Raw genomic sequence first — 15,571 nt, 5'->3', positions numbered from 1 at the left:
AAGAGACATTTTTACACTTTACTGCACTTTTAAGTTGTTGCAAGTCATTAGGTACTCGACCACAAGAAGAAAGCTCGTTCGCCTAATGACCCAACTTTAATTATTCCACAGGGCCCTCTGATATCACAGCCGGGGTCCCTAATTGCACGATTGTAAAAGGAGGCCCCGAAGCACGGTGTAAGATCTTACACCGTGCCCGAAGTCGGTACTGAATTTTTCATATTCAAGGTGAAAAATTCACCACTGAATTCGGGTCCTCTTTTTTGGCATGCGTAGAGTTCTTAATGTTGGAAACACTGACGTAGCCAGAGGGCTGGTTCTTGAGGTTCAACCCCCTCCCCCTTCCGAAATGGTACCTTTAGTAGTGCATTAGGGAGAAATAAACGAGGGAAATCCTCTGACACGCGCCCATAGAAGCCCACCCGAAATATTTTTCTGGCTATATCGCTGGCTAGGAGCAAGCGTTTCTTTACTCTCATGTCTGAGGGCCAAAAATTCATACACCTTTCAGTCATCAAAAGAGGAATCTTTGGATTGCTGAAGATTGGCTGTAGCTTGTGTGTGGTGGAAAATTTATCCCGCACTAGCGTACTTTCACCGGTACGAAACTCGTTTACATCAGTTGATGATGGAATTTCGCTTTGGGAAGCGCAAAGACCGCAACACTCGCTGTCCTCTGCGAACGCAAGCACGGGAATATGCACATGTGCAGTTGCGCAGGATGACAGCTTACTTGAATTCCATCCCTCACTTTTGAGTTAAGCATTCCAGTAAGCCTAGTTATTGCCCATTCCCGTCCCATGCCGCGGACTGAGGATTTCTCCTGTACAGACGAAACGGCTCCTTAAATATTGTTATTCTATGTTGTGTTAAGTCGGTGGCAAAAAAAAAAAAGTTTTCTTCCGTCTATTGCCGTTAAGTTAAATACTGTGGTAAAATAACGGGACCAGTGATAAGCTGCTAGCCATGACTCCATTTTCTACTTCGTTTATTTATTTGTCTTTTTTTTTTTTTTTTGCCTCGGGGTTTGCATTTCCTAACAGCCTAATACGTTTTTCTCTTCTTGTTTTTCATTGGCGTGGCCGGGCTTCGTAAGTTCCTTTAGTTCCTTTTTCTGTTGCTTGTTTGCGTCTTCCAATGTACTGCTCTTAGTTTGCACCGTCAGCTAACTGTTCACGGCCAGGTATAGCTCAATCAACTTAGGCTCTCTACTGAAAGCTTCCGATGCGCGGCTCAGCGAATCGTCAGCGGAATACGCTTCAACGAAATTCAAATTTCACAGCTGGGTGCACTATGGAATACTTCTCTACACCGTAATATGCTACAATATTTCGAGAGTACGGCGTGGAGGCATCCAGCAGCCAGTGACACACGGTGATAGGCTGCAGGCTTCTACAGAATTCCTTGCTTTGCTACGGTGATGGCGCCGAGACTGGGAGATGACCCCGGATTCGATCCCGCGGCGAGCAGCGCTGACTGGGTGCTTTCCCGGGGGTTTCCTCAGACGCTTTCAGATAAATGACTGCACAGTTCCCCCTTAAGTCGGTCCAGGAACGATACCGCACCCTGCGATTGTCGTGACGCCACCCACCTGAACGTAGCCGACCTCGGCAAGCAGTTCCACCAGCAGCACACCTGTTTTGCCGTACATGACTCGGTTTTCGACTTACGCTTGCTGTTAAAACAGATGGTGTTGGTGATATCGTTCGGTGTCCTGATTTGTTGAAAATGGGAAGAAGCGCCTATCTTGGATGGGGATATGTTTATTAAGAAAAAGGAAAGAAAGGGACACATTATGCGTGTCCCAGATAGGCGCTCCTCCCTTTTTTGAACAGATCAGGACAAGAAATGATATCGTTCCAAATGGTATTTGGCTTGGAGCGTGGCCTGTGGTGAATTTAAAACAGCCGTTTGGTTCTGTTAGTACATCGTCGATGCGGTTAAAAGCGATATAAGAGGAAAGAACGAACTACAAACACCGAGCGGTAAGTCTCAAGCCCGCCGCATGAAGCAGGCAGAAAGTTTAGCTTGTCGTCACCCAATAGGACGGAAGCCGTGCTTCCGCACCTGTCATCAGCCATCCTGATAAGAAGAGCCTCCTAGATTTCCCGTTCTCTTTGCCGCTTGTATCGTGCTTTGTTCTCCGTGTCGCCGAACATACATTGACAATCACACCCAGTATATGCAAGTCCAGGTTTCCGGACCTGTTTTCCATGCCTATGTTCCAATAGTCGCGTACTCACGCAGCGGCCCATTTGGCCTATATATGTCCTGTCGCAGGAGAGCAGCGTATCGTACACTACTCCTGAGGCCCATCCCACATATCAGACCTCTCGTGTTTAACGGCACATATCATTCCCTTGCTCTTATTAGAGAGTTTTAGTATATCGTACGCTATCGCCTTTGCGTACACTTAAAAATGAAGTTCACAACATAGCACGCTCCTAGCCTACCATCATCCCGAATGATAACGTTCTCGCCCCCGATTTGTTCAAATCGAGAGGCGGAGCCTATTTTGTGCATTATGTACGGCACAAAATAGGCTACGCCTCTCGTTCTCAACGAATCGGGGGCGAGAACGTTGTCAATCGGGATGAAGGTTGGCTAGGAGCCTGCTATGTTGTGAAGTTCATTTTTAAGAATGTACGTAAACGTGGTGGTTCTGCGCAATGCGCAAAGCTCTCTTCGCAATGCGCTTGCGCAGAACCACCAACGCTATCTCTTACATATGCAAATGCGATAGCGTACGACAAAATAAAAATCCCTATTGTTCACCTTGAGCGGTAACGAACTCAACCTTTGGTTACCGCCGCAAATCACCTTTACATTATACTTGCGAGATAGCTTCATCAGATGGTGTGACTAACCTTGCGCATATGGAATGACTACTACACTTTAAAAATGGTGACACTTTTGTGACGCGTTGCAAGTGTCACTTTTTTGCAAAAAAGTGACGCTTTGCTCAAGTGTCACTTCCAGACGCTTTTTGTTCCTTTTTGCTTTTTGAAGCATGTGTCACGAGAGCTCCCGCAACAAGTGTCACAAAAAACATCGCACACTCTAAAAACAGAGCTTCACCGCATAGCACGCCGAAGGCCAACCATGGTACAGAATGATGCATTTATCACCGTTGGTTAGCTGAAAACAGGAGGCGCAAGCCTTTTTAGGACACTTATGCAGTGTGAAGTGTCCCGAAATGGCTTAGCCTCGCGTTTTCAACAAACCAACAGTGATGAAGACATCGATCTGTACAATGGTGGCCGTCGGCGTGCTATGCGATGAGCTCTGTGTTTAAAGTGCAGGTGGTGTCGTGGTCACGACTGTGCTGGTGGTGCTAGCGAAAGGGCTTGCGGTTGTCGGCCTCACAGAGATGCCGGCTGTGCTGCTTTGGGTATTTCCTGGGTTTTCCTCAGATACTTTGAGCCATATGATGTCGGCACAGGACGGACATTCCCCCACGGCGTCAGTCGTGACGTTGCCCTCGTGGTTGCAACATCGCCTAGTTGCATAAAAGTTGAGTGTATTGTCTCAATCTCAATCTTGACAATCTTGGTAGTGCATTGAGTGCACTCCCACGAGCCCACACGGGGAAGGAGCCAAAGCGTCCGAGACAGCACGAGACAGAATATGAGGCAGCTACTTAACTTTTATGCAGAAGACTCTCAGAATGTGGCTCTATAGACTTCCGAGATGGGTGAAACATGCAGCGGACACTGACACCTGGGGCCCTATCCTGCACTCTTAGAAATGAACTTCACCGCATAGCACGCTCCTAGCCAACCATCATCTCGAATGATATCGTTATCTGCCCTGATTTGTTGAAAACGGTGGGCGTACGCCTTTTTTGTGACAATTATGAACAGCATAAGTGTCACAAAAAAGGCGTACGCCTTCAGTTTTCAACAAATCAGGGCAGATAACGATATCATTCGAGATGATGGTTGGCTAGGAGCGTGCTATGCGGTGAAGTTCATTTTTAAGAGTGTGGTCAAAGTAATCTACCTCGATTACTTGAAATTTCTTCTGTCATTGGTGCACAATCGAAAAAGGCGTGAATATTAAAAGCGGTTGACACCTTCTATCAACCAATCGCCCCACGTGTTATCTTGGAAAGCGACCAGCCTTATCGGTGTTTCCTCCTGAAAATGCGAAGACCACACCTGTGATCTGCCCGCCCTGCCTTGTTGTTTCGGTTATTAGGTGTCGGAAACAGAAAACTCTACCGGCGTAAAACTGAATTTCGTGGAAAATGCGTGGAAAAGCACGCTCGTAATTTCCTTTTTTGCTGTTTGTCATTTTTCTTGACGTACAGGTGTGCAAGACGGCAATGTTTGTGTGACACCGTGATTGTACTTGGCATTTATAATTCGGTATGTACCCGTGAGATGGCGCTGACGGCAGGCAACAAAACTGACAAAACGGTAAAAGGGTAAAAGCGCGAAGGATCATTGCAAAGTGTCGAACGGACAGTGTGGCGCGAGCCGTAAACGCGTTTATGAAACGCGTTTATGAGAAATCGGTTCGTGCTTTAAATCTTGAGCTTTATTTATGAGCTTTTCTTTATATTCTTCTGTGTGTTCGTGTGCTCGATATGCGAAATGATAATTCGCATTGCAATATGCTTCTTTTGCTCGTGAGCTGTGGGGGTGGTAATGATACCGCAAATGAGCATTGATAGTTTTACTCAAGAAACAGTGAACTTTGATCGATGAGTTTTTTGTGTGCACACCGCTACGTTGCAATAACATTGATTGTACGACGTACGGCTCGGACGACGCTTCGAAAAGCCCGCCGCTTTCACGCATATACGATGCCGCGATCGGCGCAGAGAAACGGTGTTACGCGGTGCTTTTTTCTCATCATTAAACACAAACGAAGAAAGACATGAATTTTTTGTTGTGACGAGCACGTACAGACTTTATACAACACAATAAACGGAAATGCACATACGGACCCATCACGAAACCCATCGCCGCTCAAAGTAATCGACCCTCTTTCGCTAGATTACTTTTCGGCTTTGAAACTAATCTTTTACGTCATTGTTACGTCAAAATGACGTAGGGTCACGGTCCGAGATTAGGGCCGAGAGGCTGCGAAGGAAAACTAGGTATAAATTTCAATTGAAACGGGCGGGATTTAAGGGCGGAGTATTCCGTGGCAGCCCCGCCCTACAGCTTGTGACGTAAAGTAATCGAGGTCGATTACTTTTGACGAGGATAGGGCCCCTGATGTACTCGTATGTGGAAGGCACGCTCACATGCTAGGGGAAATTCCATTCTCCATTCTCGGCAGCTACTCCAAAACCTTTGAATTTATCTCCATCGCTGTAACTTGCGATTTCGGATGTCAAAGAATTATGCCGCACAGATGCACTGGTGAAGGACGCTCATTACGCGAATACGCGTCGTGCCCGTGGTGCAGACAGGCTCCCACAGCTCCCCATAGAGCCCATAGTTTGAGATAATTCAGGCAACACTGGACATGCAACCAATGAAAGTGAACTATGATGCCTACCTTTCGGCCAATCAGGAGTCTCTCAGTTTGGCTCGCCTTTCGGCCCGGTACTGGCCAGTACTGGCTACCATCGGCTTTAACTTTTACTGCCCGACGCCCGTTTTCATGCCCGACGCTTGTTATTTCGTATTCCAGAACTACTAGGCAAATTTTTGACAAAAGTACACATTTATTTGAAACATCGTACTGATTCAATAGTCTGACACAAATATTCACCGTGCCTACAGAGTCCAAATCGTTGCGTTCGTTGACCAAGTTCGAACTCGAAAAACACACACGCTCTACTCCCACAAGTGAGCGACGCTCACACGAGTGCATGCGATTTCACGGTGAGCCTTTCACCTTTCGTTGGTTGCAGTGCTAAGGTGTCAACGAAGCAGGCAATGCTTGTCGCACGGACACCGAATCCTGTCTCCGTTGTGACTGCATTTGAAAATGCGACGGCGCTCACAAGTGTTCCTCAGGCGTCAGCTCACCACTGCATTCCAGTTCTGAACTCGAGAGATTGTTCGTTCGTAGGATACTTGTCTCGGGAAACATCACAACACGCGCTGAGTCACTTTGACACACGAACATATCTGGGACTTCTCTTTCAATAATGCCATCATACCGTCGTGGTGTCAACTGACATCGTCGAGACGCGAGACGCCGCTTCCGCTGCCACTTCTCTCCCTTCTCTTCTCCTAACTGCCCGCCAGACAGGCAGCCCGCGAAAGAATGCTCCTTTGAAACTTTGCCAACCAATAGCGGAGCGCGCAATGTCCTTCGGCCAATGGGTATCAACTATGATGCCTGACGGAGTAATACCACGTGTTTATGACGTGCAAACATTTTTTTAGAGCCGCGAAGAGGGGGAGCTGTGGGGGCCTGGTGCAGACGCGCGGATGCGATTGTCTGCTTGGCAACAATTTCACATGCATAAAGTCAAGTATTTCCTAATGCTTTAGGTAAAGCAAGGTGGGGTTTCCGAAAGTGTGCTCGCGTTCGACAGGGGGCAGAGACACAGAGACAATGCGGCACACTTTCCTCCAATTTATCCTCCAGCCTCCCTGTATTCACATGATTGCATTGCGTTCGTCGTCCCGAAAAGAAAACAAACCCCAAAGAACTTACCGATACGTCCGTGGTTCACTGAAGGATGCCCTCACATGATGCACCATCCTGCCGTGCACACTCATGTGAACGGTGTGACCTCATATATGACAGGCACTAGCATAGGTCATACGCACAGATTCCTCGAGATGTTCCAGTAACATCAACGGTCGTCACAGTATTCCCGAAAGCGAGTTAAATAAGCTACATTAGCAGATAAAACCGGACGCGAGAAACCTCGTGAGCGTCCTCGCTTGAACTGGCCAAAGACTTGCCCATTGTTGGTAGCTGAATGAGAAAACATAGAGATCCGAAGCGTTCAAACAGCGAAACTATCAAACCATGTGTCACGGGCAACGGCCGCAGCTGCGGCAAGTGTCACAACTCCAGTGTTCAAACGCCCTCCCAGGCTTCAGTAATCATCTGCGACACCTCAGCCACTTCGGTGGCAACAAGAACGCGCTTCCGGTAACTGTATATGGACTAAGTTCGCTCTGTGACACATTCCAAATCCAAGTTTGGGCTCGCCCCAAAGTGTCACACCAATTTCACGTGTCACTAAAGTGTCACCGTTTTTAGAGTGTATTAAGTCCTCGTCTGCTATATTTTTCTTCCTTTTCTTTGTGCGCATTTTTGCGGATTCTGTGGCAAATATTAGTCAGAAAATCATCGTTGTACCCGGCGTTTGCTAGTCGTCCCATCTGAGCGGCAAAACTATTGCTAATTTCATGAGGACAAGACTTGGTTAGAGCTGACTTTACATCGTTTGTTGCAATCCATATTTTAATTGAATTAGAGATGCTGGAGCAGAAGGGCATGGATGGCTCCTGGCATCTCTGTTGAAATCTGCAGCAAAGGTGCTGGCTTTTTCTGATTAACCCGAAGTCCACGAATTGGAGCTTCTCATGTTAATGTTTTCACATATTTCCTTATCAACCACATGAGCTGGTCCACGGCGCAGCCTGGGAATTCTGAAAGCATACGGTCCCGAACTTGTCTACAGCTTCTGAGACAGCCTCGCACACACCCGAGGTTAATACAGTTTGTCCACCAAAGTGTGCGTGTAGAGGTCACAATGGCTGCATTGATAGGCTGCTATGTGGAGACTATCAAGAAATGCCAGCTGCTTGACGGCGAGAAAGTCAATGGTAACATTCTCAAATCTATTAAGGGAAATGGAAATCGAATTCATTTTCTACATTGTTGACTCGGTTCTCATCTTAAAATGTTTCTACAACAACTTCTTTAAGGTGTTTCTTCTAACCAACATTCAATGACATTGAAAAGGAAATCGAGGTTCAGGGAGCATCATTTACTGCACTGTAGAATTACTATGCGCTTGAAAGAAACAGCCTAAAAACAGCACGCTCTTGGCGCCAAATGAGACTCAAAGCCTCAATACGCAAAATATAAGTGAACTTTAGGTGCGAAGTGGTTTTGTAGGTGACAGAGCTAGGTCTTCACGAGCGCCAATCATTCGACTCCTAGGCAGGTTCTCAAGAGATATAGCCTCCAATGTGGCAAAATGACACCGTCCGCAAAGCTTCCGCGCTGCCGTCCTCCTAAAACAGGTAATCATTAATGAATAGCTACACGACGTGAACTCCTTTTAAATCCACTAATTACACACATCACCACCAGCACTGGGGTATAGAGTATCGTCCCTGGCGATGAAACTTTCTATTCATCATCTCGAAATAAAGTTGTTGTTGTTGTTGTTTTGAGTCCACTAAAGGGTATATGTGGGGTAGGTGGTACAATTCGCAACACAAGATACACAGCCAGAGAAAATCTTTTAAATGGCGCGTTATCTACATACAAATATTTAGCATGCGCGATCGTTAGATTACCAACCATAGGCGTAACTACAATTATTTTAAACCGGACGCAACATGCACCGCCTTGAGGGACGTCTGCAGCAACGATGATCTTTGAAGAGAAGGGATCTGTTAATTAGCTCGAAGGGACTATTAGACATCACTCGGCACGCATGTCTAATGAAGGGTCATTTTGACGATGGCGGTATAATATATAGCTTTCAGTTGATGTTTCGGAGTCGTCCCCAGCAATGTCACAGGAAGAAAAAGTGATCAACACAGAAGGAATGAAACACTTTATTTTAATGATGATGATTATGCAGTTTCATCGCCAGGGGCAATACTCTACCCCATTGCTGGCGGTAATGCGATAATAATGGTGCCGCGATGTTACACGTAAGGCGTGTCTGGCCAGTGTGGCGACGCGTTGCATGTGCCGCAGTATAGGGCTGCGGATAATTTTAGCCATTTGGGGTTCTTTTGACGTGCGCCGGAAATGTCCGACACATGGTGCCAGAAGCAATGTTTACCTCCCCGACATTGCTATTGTCATCGGCCGGGATCGAACCTGCGATCTTGAGCTCAGCAAGCCATACCTTACCGATGAAATGGAATAATGAGTGGCCTCACAATGGGGACCCAAGTCATACACGGTGTCCAAAAAGTTTACAAGTGATTATAGGGCAGAACGTTGGTGAGATGGATTTGACCATGGACCAATTGAATAGTCGTAGGTATTACTTTAAAGGATCACGAAAATAATTTGGAACATATATTTTTCAACGATTGATATGAACATACTACCTTCATAAACTGTGACACAAAATATTTCCTTCGAAAAGGGCAAATTTCCTGAGCAAATTTGTTTGCAAGAATGCGCTCCGCGGTGACAATCTCCCCGAAGCCGAGTCTGGCGTGTGGTGACGTCAGGTGGCCGAGCACTTCATTGGCTATCGGAAGCGTCCGCTCCCTACCAGAATCGTCTGCTAGCGCCGGAAGCGTGGCGTCTGACCGAAGAGACGCTGTTGCTATTTATTTGCGTTTGACGTTCACTTGCGTTCTTACATGATTTGCCTCGTGCGTTTTGCATAAAACAAGATCGCGGGCAGTGTAAAAGGTGTGGCTAGTGAAAAGACCCCTAAGGTCTAATGTGTTATGGGACTGAGATGGCCTCTCAGGCTGGTGGACCTCTCAGGCTGACCTCTCAGGCTGAGAGGACATCTCAGATTGACAGGACCTCTCAGAAGCTAATGCCCAGATCTGACATGAGAACAACAATGTTCAATTTCGCGGTCTACGCTGCACCTGTCGTCGGAGCGGTACAATCGTACAGTGCTATGATACACCAGAGATAGATACAGACAAGTACATATCACAAAACTCCACATATATTGAGTTCCTTCGATTGTACAGATACACGCAAGGCATGCACACTGCTATCAGATTATGTAACAGTCATTTCAAATGTCTTCCAGAATTGCGAATATCTAATATTTGTTGAAGGATCGCTCACAAGAAACTACCCGAAACGGTAAATAGTAGCAACAGAAGCTAGATTTAGCACTTACATGTCTTCGAAAGCATACAGTCATCATCAACATGCACATACTGTCGTATTCCACTAAGCGTGAACTCATGGGACGCATATTCGCAATGTCCGTACAGCGGCGATGAAAAATATTATTGTGGAACTCTGCTTCTCGGTGATCAAGTTCGTCTGTTTTACGTATACTTGGGGACTCGCGATGCACCGTCTAGTTTCCCTTGCTTGCGTAAGACGCCAACTAACTGGCGAGATTGGGTTGTCACCACCTTGGGTTCTCACCAGCTGTCGCTTCGTACGAGATTCATCTGTAAGAAATACAATTTCAAACTGTCAGTGTAAGTCAGTGTGTAGGCACCGAAATATATAACATACCGTTTGGCACAAAATGCCGTTGGTAACCTGGTTGGTAACCTAACGTGGTTGGTAATCTTCCTATCGGTGCTCATAATGCCTGTCTGCGACAGTGGTAAAAGAGTAAAGTGAACAGGAATGCCTGTCACTCACAAAAGCATATTTGACACATCGTCTACATACCTTAAAAACAGAATCCCGAAGACAAAACGAAAATTACGCGAGATACGCGGCCGACGTCCTCACACTTCAACGTTTCAAAACAGACTGATTGAACCGCTGGCAACTGGCCGAAACGCTTCCACTTACGTGCAATGCAATAATGCACGGATTGCAAGAACAATAGCTTCAAGGGGGAACGGCAATACAAGGTTATCACGGCACGTGTTCCTTGGAGAAATAATGCACAAACATGTGAAATCTTGCGAACTATTTTCCAAAGCGGACGAGGTAGCATGTCCCGCGGCGCGGAAAACATGAAGCAACTTGCTCTGGGAGGTGTTGCGCGACGCACTGTCGCAAAGCTGTCTGAGAGGTCCCCCCAAACCCCTCAGGGCTACATGAATGATTCTACAACGTCTTCCAGATTTTCTATAAAAGATCCTCTCAAAACCGTCTGTGCTGCCTGAACGGTCCTACCAGATCTTTCAAGATTTCTTGAAAGGTGTGTCAACCAGGCGGATGAACACGAAATTGACAACCGGATAGCTGATCCAAAGAGCGCATTGGTGCACTGCTCCGCGCAAGAAATATGTAAACTGGAACCGATTAATTACTCGAAAAAATCACTGAGTGTCGATGCGTTTTTTTTTCTTGCAATAACTTTCGCTGAAGGTCCGGATGCGTAAAACAGAGGTTCCGTAAGCGTGCGAAGTAAAAGTTAAAAGTTAAGATGTTTATTCAATTAGTGAGCGTATGCAAATGAGCCGCTTACTACTCAGTTCATGGTCGATGTCCCAAGGATCTTCACCGAAAAGAAATTTCTTCGATAGCGCCTCCTGTTCACGAATTATTCAGCCGGGGGATTTTCGTGAAACACCCTGTATATGATACGACTAAATACTCTTAAATACTCTTTCGCCTCGGAGATGCCAGTGTCCATGCAATTCAGAGCCCATAGTGTTCACCACAACACGGAGAAGTCATGATGATGCGACAAATATTGCCTCCTAAAAGGTATAACTGCTTCACCCCTTTTTCTGAGAGTGTGGTGCATTCCGGAACACGAGAACGTAAACCAGACATCTGTAATATCGTCTACAAGCGAGGTTTTGTACACAGCAGCGATGCCAAGCGACTTTCACAGCCTTCGTCGTCAGGTCCTTCTGCCCTCGCTGGGACCGTGGGTAATGGTAGAGGAGCAAACGACATGGAGACGCGGAGAGAGAGAAAGGCAACAGATGGCGCACATCCAACGTAACTTCTTACACTCTGTTAGCACTTTCGTAACCTCTCACGAGTTGCTGTTATTCTTCAAAACAGTTCAGATCAGGGCTCGGAACCGTTAGTTTTTGGGGTTCGGTTCAAGTTCCCGTTCAAGGTTATCGGTTCGGTTCTGGTTCGGATTCAGCGCAATCAAAATAACGGTTTGACCGATATTAAACGGTTCGAACCGGCTTAGGTGTGCTGTGCTCGTGAGTGTATCACATGTGAGAGGTAATATCAGGTTCCGGCGATGGCTTGCTCCTCCTTCCTTCCTGTTAGTCTCTCGACTCTACACCTCGTAGGTACGAAGAACCATGCAGTTCACAGCAGTTCATCCTTTTCTGTACCGAAAAGAGCAGGGAAATGGCGTACGGCATACCATTGAACTCTATTGCAAAAGGCTATCGCCAATTTCTAAAGACAAAAAGAGAAGAAAGCCGTCACGTGGTAGATATGGGAGTAACCCAAAGTCCCATGTGCAGGCCGGCACGCTGCTTACCGTTGAAAAGAGGGCGAGAGGCCGCCTGTGTTTCCTTCCTCCATGCTCTGGACCACACGACAACCTTTCCCGTGGTCGCTAGAGGCCTGCGTTGCTTGTGGATGTCACTGTGAACTATTAAGATTTATGTCGCCTTGACACTGCGACGCTGAATGAAAGGAAGCAGCCGAGGCAACAATGCAAAGTGTAGCTGTCGTGTAGCACATCTTATTTCTTACACCTGGAGCCACAAAAATGTAAAGAGATGTCGTGAACCTTTTGGGGGTGAGGCTGTAGGAGTTGCACGGGCTCACCACTTCTTGTTTTATCAATTTGTCCGCTGTATGAATTCGGCAAGATCCCGAGCGACGCAGGGAGCTGGTGCGCGGCAATCGAGTGGGAAGGTATTGGCGCTTTTACCGTCTGGCGTACCGCTTACCGCATCATATTTTTTTTCGGTTCAGTTCCGGTTCGTTCAAGGAGAGAGAAAAAATACTTACTGTTCGGTTAGGGTTCGGTTCGGCAAGAAAAATAACGTTTTTTTTTGTGGTTTTCGGTTACTGTTCAGTTCCGGTTTCGACCCCTCAGATAGTAATGAGTAACCTGTCTCAAATGCGTGACGTAGTACTCCAGTATCACGTGATACCTGATCGTGATACCTGACCGTGATCCCACTGTTTTCGATGGCGAACGTAGGAGGTGACCAGAGATAAGTTTCTGCTCCGCCACCTACCCCTCTTCCTGAATGGAACGCGTCAGTAAGTAATAACGTGGTTGTTCCGCGCAAAGCTATGTGTATGTCTTGCGCGTGCGCAGAACCACAAACGCTATCCCTTACGTACGGAAAGGCGATAGCATACGATATAATAAAACTCACTAATATTTCCTGCCTAACAGAGAAGAATACTAAGCTTGTTGGTTTTCTTGTGCGCAGGTGTTGTTTGGGACGTCCAACGGGCAGATTTTGGTGAATGACGTGCACGGCGAAGAAGTTGCCCAGCTGCGTCTGGTCGAAGGAGCGGCCATCGTGGGTATGACCTGGTCCTGCGAGAAGTTCAAAATGGAGGAAACAGACGGAGAGCCTCCCGCAAATGCCGTCCCTACTCTTAAAGGTATGTCGCTAAACGCCTTGATGAAGTATTCGCCAAGTATTCAAGGTACTGCAAAACCATCGCGATCGGAGCCTCGTTGCGAACTGCGTGATACACCTAAGTGTCCCTTTAGGACAGTTAAAGAAAAAAACGTGGGGCGTAGAAATATCACCGTTTGCCTAATAATACTCACTTTATCTCAAAATATAACAAGTTAACGCTGGACACCAATAAAATGAGCACGCAGGGGCGATCACATGTATAACCGCCATTCCCATGTGACTTTAATAACGACAGGAAGGAAAGCCGCAAGGTTAGGGGAAGGGTTTAAGAGCACATAAATATACGCAACAAAATATGTTTCCGAAAAACTCGACGGCGCAATGTCATTAAGGTGTAGAGAAGGAAAAGAGGAAGCTGTGTGTCGCTCCCCACGGTTAACGTTTCTACACCTTTCGTGTGCAAATGTCTTGCCCTACGATACACACACCTTTCTGGTGCACGATTTGCACCCTCCACGATGTATCACTTCGACCCATGATTCGCCACGAGCTCTTGTGCTAGCTAGCAAAGCGGTTTTGGGGCCCCCAAACTTTAAATATAACGATAACGATCGATACGTGAAATATTCACGATCGAGGCCATGGAGACATTTATTAGCATGAGTTGATGCATACTACAAGCATGTAAGCATCGAGCTATCTTATGTTAGCTATTTACGTGTTAGCTTCCACTGCGGTGCTCTAGAGGATCTGGAGCACATTCTTCTTCATTGCTCCCACTACCAACCTTCCCGAACCGCACTCTGCTTGTCTCTTAGTCAGCTGGAGTCTCGCCCCTTCTCTCTATCAAAATTCCTTGGTCCCTGACCGAATCCAGCCCGCCAACGCTCAGCCCTCAAAGATCTTTTGACCTTTTTAGACACAATAGAACTTCGATCCCTATTGGGAAGGGGCTCATTCTTTCATTCCTCGCATCACCACAAGCAATGCGGTAGAGTATCGCCACAGGCGATGAAACTCCCCATTCATCATCATCAAATAAATTTGTTGATGTTAGATATACAGTACTACTTTATTTAATGACACTCAAGTGGACGATGAAGAAAAACTAAGTGAACAAGTGCATCCATTGAGATGGAGAGCGACAAGGCGCAGATTAGCTGGTGAAACATCACAACGTGTGAATACCCAGAGACACGGAAAAACTTGTGTTGCCTCAGGGTATTCCTTCGCCGTCGTGTGTATTGATATTCAGTGCGATTTTTACTTCATCATTTACACAACTTTATAATAAAACCGCGAGAGCTACCTAGATGTGGTTTTGGCAGATGGGTAATGCGGAGAGGCGCACAATCTGAGGGAAATCGTACATATCCCTTGACAAATAAATACCTAAAGTAATTCATTAACTTCTTAAAGTTAAATTCTTAACTTGGATGTTTTCAAGGAAATTCGATACAACAGAATAGGAGCGAGGCGCCATTTAAATCCGCCGCCATTTTTAAATATCTTGAAACTGCAACGTACTTTGGGATATAAATGGCTAAATGTCGCTACGTAAAAAGCCGAAACCGAAACCACGCACTGCTCGAGCGCAAAAGAAGCGACGGCTGTTCGCGTTGCAAGAAAACGTGTTTTGTAGCGAAGGAGCTGACTGGAGGAGGCGCGGACCTTACGGCCAGATTGACCGTTTTTCGGCACTGATAAGCCGAAGGTCACATCGTTTTCTCGCTCGAAAAATGCGTAGTTCTGGTTTTCGCTCATTTGCATAGCAAAATTTTGCCGATTTATATCTCAAAGTACCAGCTTGATTCAGGCTCTTTAAAAAGAGTGCGCATTCAAATAATGATTGCCGCCAACTCTGCTGTCCTGCATTTTCCTGGTAACTTAGAATTCAAAACATTAAAATGTTAATTAATGAATGAAATATGAAAGTCACTGAAAAGGTTAGCCAGCTGTAGGAGTCGAACCCACATCTTCTGGATTGAATTAATGAATTAATGAATCTCAAGTAATTTGTCGGCGGTACTTACACGCGCTTTCCCACAGGATGACCCACTGGCCGCAGAACCCGCCTACAAAAAAGCCATCAGTGCTGCCCTCACTGGTTCAAAAAAAAAAAAGTGTAAACGATAAAAAAAACACTCTGTAAGCACTGTGGTCCAAATGCCACGATACGTATATAACAATGTTACAAACGACTCGTTTCTGATACTCGTATATGTTGAATGACACTACCTGATAGGTTCATGCAG

General features: G+C 46.3%; 1 protein-coding gene across 2 annotated transcripts in view; it reads left to right on the top strand.

Annotated features, from left to right (window-relative positions):
- The window catches only part of LOC135388455 (tubby-related protein 4-like), a 128,774-nt gene that overhangs the window by 34,442 nt on the left and 78,761 nt on the right, over positions 1-15,571 (top strand). For both annotated transcript variants that reach the window (XM_064618029.1, XM_064618028.1), the window contains exon 3: positions 13,158-13,335. In XM_064618029.1, coding sequence (XP_064474099.1) covers positions 13,158-13,335 — 178 coding nt within the window. The remainder of the gene's footprint in view (positions 1-13,157; positions 13,336-15,571) is intronic.

This window comes from Ornithodoros turicata, chromosome 3 (genome assembly GCF_037126465.1).
Source record: "Ornithodoros turicata isolate Travis chromosome 3, ASM3712646v1, whole genome shotgun sequence".
NCBI classification, from domain to species: domain Eukaryota; kingdom Metazoa; phylum Arthropoda; class Arachnida; order Ixodida; family Argasidae; genus Ornithodoros; species Ornithodoros turicata.
The sequence above is the reverse complement of the archived record's forward strand: the minus strand, read 5'-3'. Positions and strand labels throughout refer to the sequence as shown.